We start from the raw sequence: 9476 nt of genomic DNA on the forward strand, positions 1-9476 counted from the left end.
CACCCCTCCCAGCTGCACAGACACCCCAGAGGCCATGAGAACAACCCAACTGGTTCTTTCATTCAGATTCAGCTCAGAATGAGCTAATCCACCATAAACACTCAGGCTCGTGTTGCATCACAAATCCCCGAACCTTAACAGTTACCGTGTTGTTTCCCATTTCTTAACTGGTTTGCATCACACATTGATATGCAGGAGCTTATGCAGTTCAAAGGTGGTGAATAAAGCGATGAACTAGTTTGACAGGACTAAGGAGAACCACACAAAGAAGCTTCTGGGATACACTGGACAATGGACTTCCAAAAAATAGCAGCAGACAACATCATTCATTTGTTCATCAAGTTTTAATGCTCCTATCTGTGCTTTTAATTAGCTGGACACACCCATGGTGTAACTACCACAAAGCCTGCAGACACTGTCCTCCGTTCAGTTACGTATATGCGCTGAGCTCTGATTAAACATTGATGAGCTTATAACACAAGCTGTAAGCACAGCGCCCTGCAACATCTTCCACCGTCATGTCATTTGACACAAAACACAACAATAAGTCGGTTGGGCAGGATGCAGATTTTGTATTACTAATTCAGAAGGGAGATGTAAACAATCTGGTGTGTTTATAGAAGTGGTTCAGCTTCCAAGAATTAGCATTTAGACTGAGTGAAACCAAAGTCCTGCTAGAAACAGGTCTTGCAACTCAGGAGACATCCTGAGATTCTTATTTTGAAGCATTACTTAAATGTACTTGTATAGAGAAAAGTTTTCTGACAAAATACATTTATTCCCCCCTGGAAGTTATACTTTTACCACCATCGTCATCATCATTGTTTACAACAGGCTGAACTGCAGGACCAACACAAAGAGCTGTGTACAGAAAGGGGAGTAGTAAGTTTGATTTCCCAGGTAAGATGATATCTCTCAGTGTGTGCCACAAAATGATGGGAGATTTTCTACCACTAAGCTGTGGCAAGCACTGTGTACTCTGCTGGGGGACAGCATCAGAGCTGGTGACACTGAACAGACTGAATAAACTGATTAGGAAGGCTGGCTCTGGGATTGGCTGCAAACCGGATGCTTTCAGCGCTGTGGCGGAGAGGAAGCCACTGAAAATATAAATGTGACAAATATCACCTGATCAGCCCTCTGCACTTATGAGTACATAGCTAGGGTTAGCGTTATTTCTCTGTGAAGTTCTGAATAGATCTCAGTTAAATGGCCTTTTGGAAGTGGGCTTTTCTGCTTTGCATGAGACAGTGGGTTTACAAACCCCTTGTGGTCAACCACTTTGAGCCAGTTTCGTTCTGAGAATGATTTAGTTCATGAGAAAGGTGTTTAAAATGGTGTTTGAGCTTTGTCTCTGCATGCTCAAGAACATTTGTCTCATTTACTTCTAGAAAGCTACTTTCAGATGCTGCCTTATTCATACAGGGTCACCATAGCAGGCAACTCTGCATGATTTTGTGCACTGGATGCAACCCCAAAGGGATTTATGTCTCCTCCTGCAAATGAATCTGGGAACTTTTGCTTGTTAGGTAAATATGTAAACAACTACACTATTAAATTCTTATTGAAGTATGAATGTTCATCCATCTGCAGATTATCACAGTTCACAAGCTGTTGTCTTTCTCCAGTGAGGCTGTATTTTTAAAGCACTTTTGCAGTCATGACTGAAATATTTTCACCTAAAACTGAATGATAATGAAAACAAAACCTGTTTATGTGCAGTTTTCTTAACATGACTGGTAATGGTGCAAAACACGTGTTATATTTGTGTGCGCTATATAAAAGTATCATTCATTCAAAATAATCAGTGCCGTCAACTCCTGCTGACAATCATGTTTGAAAGATGTTTTTATTTTCAAATGATATGACCATCATTTTCTGTTCGTGTGAATTTGTCCAAAAAAAGATGAAACCCACGAACTACCAAGTGCTGCCCGTTAGCCTTGGTCAATTCTATATACAAAGCTATATACACAAATACTTCAGATCCAGATGACGTCAGTTTTTTGAAAAGTGATGTTGCCGATCCTTTGGACTGGCAAACAAATGAAAAATAAAAGTTTTAACTTTAATTGATCTCACAATTCAGTTCACATAATGACAACTTTTTTTTTCTTAATTACTTAATAATTACCACTATAAAAAAAAGCTGTGTATGAAAACAAACCATACTGATGTCGTCAAAAGTACAAACAAGATTTGCCAACAAAAAAACAAAAAAAACCACACAAGGCCTGGAGTCTTTTAAGGATAAAATATTATGTACAATAAAAAGCACGCACCAAGCCTACCATCCAAGTTTCAAAGGGTTTGTTCCTGAACAGGCAGATACAGATAGGCTTCCTTGCAATCGGGAGTTGATTTTATTTGTCCTAATTGTGAGCTGCGCTCTACTGACAGGTTCCTAAGGGGTCAGATGAAGGACAAAGTTAAGATGTGAAAAAAAAATTCACAAGTTAAACTGGGTCATTATGTTATGACCTTTCAGTGACGTGAATAGGCGGCCACTGAATCTTCAGTCTCGTGTCGCTATAATAAATAGCTGCGCGTCAGACAGCAGAGGCGGCCTGGCTATTATAATCAGTGGACTCCATTTTGAGGATGTAAGGGATGATGCTGTCAATCTGCACGTTGCCAATGAGCCCAGCGAAAAACAGCTCCTCGGTGACAGCTGCACTTATCAGCCTGAGGGCAGGGAGACGCAGCAACAGCTTGGATAACCTGGGATTGATGAGAAACAGACATCAAATTCAACATGTAACAAGTAAATCTACGAGAACAGCACACACACACACACACCCCTCTGTCCTGCTTTTTAAGAGTTAAAAAAAACTTATGGTGCGTTTCCAGCATTGCCGGCGTTATGCAGCACAGAGGTGAAGCCTACAAACCTGTAAGAGTCTTCTGGATATGTTCTGGTTACATAGTCCTGCAGCTCCATGTAGGCTTTTTCCTGGAATCTCTCTATCTGTGGGATATTATCTATGCCCGGATGATCTGGTACAAAAAATAATGTATATGCACAGTCAGACTTGAGTACACCAAGGAATCTGCTTTTGTGCAAATCGGGGGGGGATTGTCTACGCACCAGGGCTGAAGAGTACAATAGCTTTGAGGTAGGCATATTCATACGAGTCGGGGGAAAGCTTGGACACGCTGTTACAGAACTCCTGCATCCTCCAAATGTGCTCCATCACTATTTTCACTCTCTCTGGGGACAGCTTCTCTGTGAGACCAAGGGGAAAAAAGGGCATGATGTAACAGACATGCCACAAAAGTGAATAAGACAAGATAGGGGTAGGAATTGATAAGCATTTGCTTCCTCGTCCTCCTTTTCGAACGGGAAACTGTCAACATTTTGTTTTTTCTTTGTGAATAGGATGGCTTTTAATGATTTTGTGTTTATTTGTTTTTTATATGCATTAGCACTTGTTGCTTCCATTTTCAAAATAAAAATTTGTTTGATTCATTGAACATCTTGTGTTACTGTCCCCTGAGTCTGTCTAGCTTAACAGCTTTCCTCTTTCTCAAACTGTACACAAGTATTAAACCTCTCAGGAAGACAGCAGCAGAGCTCTCCTACCTTCCTGTAAGCTGGTCTGGAGATGGTTGATAATAGCACTTAAGATGGTGCCGACATTCATTACATTTGAACACTGTGCCAGACCCAGGGCAAAAAGTTCATTCCAGCAGGCTTTCATCAGGTTAATGTCATTGTCTTGCCCGCTGTAAAACAAAATGCACATGGTTAATGTACTACAAAGGACAGTGCGTGCATATGTAACGGTGCACTTCAAAGACACGTGATTTAACAGACATTATCCACAAAGAATATTCTTGCAACAACAGGCTTACCCGAGGGTTTGAAAGGCAGGTATGGAGCGTGCCCAGTGCATAGAGAGAAAAAGTAGCCGTGAAGCCGATTCACAGATGTAGTTGACATTGAGGTACTCTGGCACAGGCAAAGGCATCATAAGCTGCAGGAATGGGGAAAGAAAACAAAAATATGCTAACAATGCAGCTCTGTTTAACACAATCAGGTGTTTTTATCAAAGGGGAGAGTCACAATCAGTGGCTGTCCTTTTACCTTGAAAGGGATATGGCTGTCAGAAAGTAGAGGTCCTTCCAGCTCCACCACAGGGCCCGACTGGTCCCCTGATATCAGCTGCATTGTAGCCTCCAAGGACTCTCCTGCTGAGCCATCACCAGGGTGCAGGACTTTGGCCAGGGTGTCAAAAGCTCTAATGATACACAACATATACACTTATTATATTTTAAAAAATGCTTGCACTGAAAAATCCTCACATTTGGATTTATAAGTTGTATATTACAGGAGATTCATCACAAAGCAATACAGCACCACTGTCACAGATGCAAAATGCTATACTTTTGATCAGCAGAGTGCCAGTCTAATTAAAGCCTTAAGATCGAATTAGAAACCACATGGCCCTGCAGGAAATTCAATTACAGCTTTATGACAAACAGAAAATAGAAGCCAGAGAGTTTCGTGAGTTTCATTCTGGTGCTTCTTTAGGCCTCGGCATCAGCATCAAAGCATCTTGATTTCTTACGACAGCTCTCACCTCGAGATATCACTTGCAGTTTGTTCATCTCCCTGGATATCGGTCATTGAGCTGTCACCGTTGCTAAGTGTTTCAGCTCCCATCAGATCATTTCCGCTGTCACTCGCTTCTCTGCTCTTGTTGAGGTGGGCAAGGGATGTTACTACATTTGCCAGTGTTCCAAGGTCACCCTGGCATGGGTCCTCCTGCTGAGGAGGGGACAGTTGTTATCGAACATTCTGGTCACTGAACTGCTCCCAGAAACAACAGGGACAAAACTGGTTCACAGCAAACTTATTAGGACACGTCTTCATCAGTGAATGTGCAATGAGTTTTGTTTGTTTGTTTAATCCTAAACACTCTAAAGTTCTCTGCTTGTATATAAGGTAGAAAACATATAAGCATAATACAGTTATACTGCATCCGTGTTACCTTTTCAGGTGAAGCTGGAATCAAGATGGTGTTTTCCAGCTTGGAGAAGGGTTGCTGGATGTTGAGCAACATGCTTGACTCAAGCAAACTTGTAGATCTGATGTTAAGAGATTTGACATCACATATTGCATTATACTTTACAAGGCCGTGTAGCAAAATAATCATTTCCAGGCAGAAATATTAATCGAGCTTCTAATTGTATATAACGTTACATAAAAGACTTCCAATGTAAGTTCAATATAACTAAGCAAAGGCATTGAAAATGTAGAAAAATAACATGCACAGCACATTTTATTTATTATGTTTTCTTACACTGTGGACAGTTAAGGGGAAGCAGAATTCAACAAAACTAATAATAACAACAACAACAACTGTCTTATCAGTATATTAGAGTTTAAGTAAGATTTACCGAGCAGTTTCCTTGTCGGATGCAAAAGTAGGTGTAGCAGCCAGAGGGCTACACAAGTTCTTGCGGATGTAGATCTTTTCAGTGGAGGCTGCACAGTTGACGGATTTTTCTCTTGCAGTGACTTCAACAGGCTTTCTCTCACACTGAACAGCTAAGAGACCAAAGTCATAGTCACGTCAGTCTTTAATCATGCAGGTTCTTAATAACTTAATATAGTATTACAGTTTCTTACAGTCCTGCTTCATGCCCAGAGCTATACAGCGCTGCAGTCGACAGTACTGGCAGCGATTTCGGTGTAGCTTGTTAATAGCACATTCTCCGGAGCCCCTGCATGTGTACACCAGGTTCTTCCTTATGCTGCGTTTGAAGAAGCCTTTACAGCCTTCACAGCTAACGGCTCCATAATGACGTCCTGAAAGATGAAAGGGAAATGTAATCAGGTGTGCTTATGTGTCATTTCAATACCAACATTATAAAAAAAAAAAATCTATTTCTCTCTATACACATATATATATATACCTAATGCATACCTGAGGCCTTATCCCCACAGACAACGCAGTACTCCACAACAGGCTTCACAATAGACTGGTCTGAGCTTTCAGTCACAAACTGCCAAACAACCCCAGAAATTGAATAATTTAATACAGTAAACACTGCAAGCAGGCTGACTAAACATATTCATGCCCCAGTCATTAGACTTTTCAGCTTGTTTATCAAAACTGGAAGGAGTCAATAACATCTTCAGGCAATACCTGAATCTGCTGCCCAGTGAGTTCAGGGGAGGCAAACAGCAGCTGATTAACCCCAGAACCATCTGGAGTAGTGAGGATGACCTTGTTGGGAGAGCCTTCCTGCTTGGCCAAAATTACTTTCCCCCCAGAAGAATAATCAGCATTTGCTAGGATAAACTGCTGCTTTCCAGGGGAAGATGGCTCAAGTGCTGTGACGATCTGGATCTTCTGTCCAGTCTGCTGATCAGTTACAATCTGTTAAAAAAAAAAAAAAAAAAAAAAAAAAAAAAAAAAAAAATAATATATATATATATATATATATATATATATATATATATATATATATATATATATATATATATATATATATATATATATAAATAAATAAATAAATAAATAAATAAACAAACATGAGCAGGTGTTTACTGCATGTGCTGAAATGATAAGTGGAATTGACACATTTTACAAGCAAATTGCGCATCTTTATTTATTCACACAAATTCAGTCTCTGGGGGAGAACGGGCCATATCGTCACCTGGATTCTGTGTCCTAACGCCATGTTGTTGTCTGCAGACACAAGCTGAATCCTTTGAGCCTGTCCATCCATTCTGATATTGCACACACCTTCCTCCACCACCGTTCACATCAGTGCCCCATGAAACAGGCACACCTGTACAATTAAACATCTGTATTACTCTGTTGGGATCAGAGAATATCCTTTAAAAACAAAACAATTACTTCACAAAGTTCTTACAGTAAACAAATCCCCGAATCACTTATCATCACTTCTGATTTATCATCCTTTCCCCCACGATAAAAATATGTTTTTTCTAATGCTGAGGCTTTTTCTAAAAATATGCATGACTGGTTGTTTTGCACAAAAATTCAACAGAAAAGCAAAGTCAGCAGTGGCTTCACAGTAAATTGCCAAATAGTTCTTAAAAAAAAACTGCCAGTCATTTCATTTTTCAACACACTGATTGACTGGCTAAATAAAGTCAGTCTCAGCTGATATACAGAAATGCTTTCCTATCTAAAAATAAACATTAAAGTCAACCTCAATAATACTCTATAGGTTGAGATCTAGCAAATACATTTTAAGACCATTTTTAGCAGATGCCAGGGATTTCCCAGGAATATAGAACTGTGATATAAAAATTAAAAAAAAAAAAAAAAGTAACACATTTTTCAAAGTAGTTTTCTTTACTAATTGTAAAATATGTTTGTGTTCATCAAATGGCATCAAATAACAAGAAAAGGCACAGACTTGTCTTAAGTAAGCAGTAATTTGCCAACCAAAGAGGGTTTGGCCTTCTACTACAGTGAAATCACGAGAACTTGATGAAAGTATTTTTTCAACAATTTTTTTTCGATAATTGGAGTTTGATCTTAATATGGCCAAAAAAATGCATAGTCCTCTGTTAATTAAGGCCACATTGCCCTTTGACTTAACTATATGCAGTTCAGTCGACACCACCACAGGTCAGTTTGAGTCAGGAAAATCCCTCAGTTCACAGTTCACACTTGTTGAAACACAGTTTAGCTTCTAAGTGTTTTACAAAGAACAGTGCAAATAATGCAGGAAGAGGTCACCCTGGAGTTACATTTCCTCTGTTATCATTATCATTAATATTATTATTGTTAATGTTATAATTATTATTGTTGTTGGCTCGATCTCATATTTCTGGACAATAGCCCTAGTCTATAAATAGGAGGAACAAACACAATCAAAGTTAACTTGATTAATCAACTGATAACATGTTAATAGAAAGAGTAATGTAAAATAGCAGAAGACAATCTTTTAATCACAAAAATATTTCTTAGGTTCTACCAAAGATCTAATTAGTGTTTTTTTTAATAATCTGATGTCTGCAAAGGGAGCTGGGACAACGTGATATATTTCAACTAAGAGCAAATAAGTCTGGTAGAACTTATACTTACATAACCAATAATTATTCATACTCCAGTTTTCTCCAGTCCTTTTAGTTACAGCCCGACATCTGTTTATATTTTTAAATTATGTCAAAAGCTAATAAGTCATGCATTGCTTGAAATAACTTTTACTAAACCAATATAAAAATATAGGTATTTAATCTGTTATGTACAGTGTCAGTAACTACATGTTAATTTGTGGCCTGTGCTAACCAATCAAGCCGGTGCTAGCTCGAAAATGCACTATTGGTGGCCTTGCGATAAAAGACAGCTTAATGTCGCGGCAAAGTAACAATAAATGAGCGACAAAGACACTGTATGAAAACATACATCCTCCCGACAGCCAACTATTTAAAATCGATACGGAAGATAAAGGTATTTCTTTTCCTGTGGGTGAAAGGTCAACATTGAAGGGTTAAAGCATGCTAGGGTTCAAGGCCCATGATGCCGAATCGTACAGTGAACAGTTGCGCTCCGTTTTTCACAACTGACCAAAAATCGCAATAATTCTGGCACCGGACTTCCACGCGAGTCGGCATTTGAGAACAGCTCACGATTTAACACTTTTAAATTGCTGCTGTTATACTCACACTTACGGAAAGGATGCTGTTGCTTGCTTTACGCAGTGTGGTTTGCGACGCTAGCACAGCAGCTAACATTAGATAGCCGTAGCACGGTTAGCTAAAGCGGCTAACATAGCTAGATAGCATATATGTTGACGATATTACTGACGTTATGCGTTAACCTATGATGTTAGCTCTATAACTGTCTGTAGAGTCTCACAAACATAGCAGCATCTTTACATACTTGCCGATCTTATGTCTTATGCTCCCAGCTCCACACGACAGTGCTAGCGAGCTAAATTAGCTTTTTGCTAGTTGGTAGCTAATGGCAGCTTCCCTACTGTAGACCTACTGAACACTCCCTCCCTTCCTGTGTTACTGGCCGCTCACGGATCCTTCTTTAACCTCTCCTCTCCGCATAACTAATAAAGTCTTACCTTTCGACGAGCTGTTGGGTCAGATATTTTGCTGCCTTAAATAAATTAATATTTTTAAGTGTTTGCTGCAGGTAGTGGGAGGGTCAGAGTTCGTGACCTTTTTTTTATCAATAAATAAGACTCGCACATGCGCATTTGGGCAACATCGATTCATATTGTGTACACTAAAACCTACAGCAATTGTCATGTTTAGACGTCACAGTCCTGGTAAACCGTTCATAATGTAGTCTTCCTTTCATTATACTCATGACAAAAATCAAAACTCAAAGAAAATGAACAGGAAATTTTTCATTTGATTAATGTTTTTCTCAATGACAATATACTTTAAATTGTTAAATCTTTTTGTTGGTCATTTTTGTCACATAGTTTTAGGTTTAAGTTTAATTCTGAAATTTTAAAACAACTTCTGT

The 9476-nt window shown here is 39.2% G+C and overlaps 1 protein-coding gene across 4 annotated transcripts; it reads right to left on the reverse strand.

The window, feature by feature from the left end:
• Positions 1-1830: 1830 nt before the first annotated feature.
• Positions 1831-9176, reverse strand: nr2c1 (nuclear receptor subfamily 2, group C, member 1). Of its 4 annotated transcripts, none has more exons than XM_040026056.1 (14): positions 9067-9176; positions 6670-6804; positions 6156-6389; positions 5934-6012; positions 5636-5815; positions 5404-5554; positions 4995-5091; positions 4584-4768; positions 4088-4241; positions 3856-3977; positions 3584-3726; positions 3089-3226; positions 2892-2997; positions 1831-2721 (listed from the first exon to the last, which is right to left on the reverse strand). In XM_040026056.1, the coding sequence occupies exons 2-14, from the start codon at positions 6739-6741 to the stop codon at positions 2550-2552; spliced, it is 1833 nt and encodes a 610-aa protein (XP_039881990.1). In that variant the 5' UTR covers positions 6742-6804; positions 9067-9176; the 3' UTR covers positions 1831-2549. The 4 variants fall into 4 exon arrangements, with proteins under 4 accessions (XP_039881990.1, XP_039881987.1, XP_039881988.1 ...); XM_040026053.1 differs by having other exon boundaries at positions 4584-4771; XM_040026054.1 differs by lacking the exon at positions 9067-9176 and adding an exon at positions 8874-9040 and having other exon boundaries at positions 4584-4771.
• Between the last annotated feature and the right edge of the window lie 300 nt (positions 9177-9476).

This window comes from Simochromis diagramma, unplaced genomic scaffold, assembly GCF_900408965.1.
Source record: "Simochromis diagramma unplaced genomic scaffold, fSimDia1.1 OVJJ01000293.1, whole genome shotgun sequence".
In the NCBI taxonomy this organism is placed as follows: Eukaryota; Metazoa; Chordata; class Actinopteri; order Cichliformes; family Cichlidae; genus Simochromis; species Simochromis diagramma.

Coding starts and splice junctions, on each gene's coding strand:
- nr2c1 (XM_040026053.1), bottom strand. CDS start 6,741: ATGGATGGACAGGCTCAAAGGATTCAGCTTGTGTCTGCAGACAACAAC. Junction 6,013..6,155: donor TCACTGGGCAGCAGATTCAG/GTATTGCCTGAA, acceptor GTTGTTTGGCAG/TTTGTGACTGAAAGCTCAGA. Junction 2,722..2,891: donor TATCCAGAAGACTCTTACAG/GTTTGTAGGCTT, acceptor CATCAATCCCAG/GTTATCCAAGCTGTTGCTGC.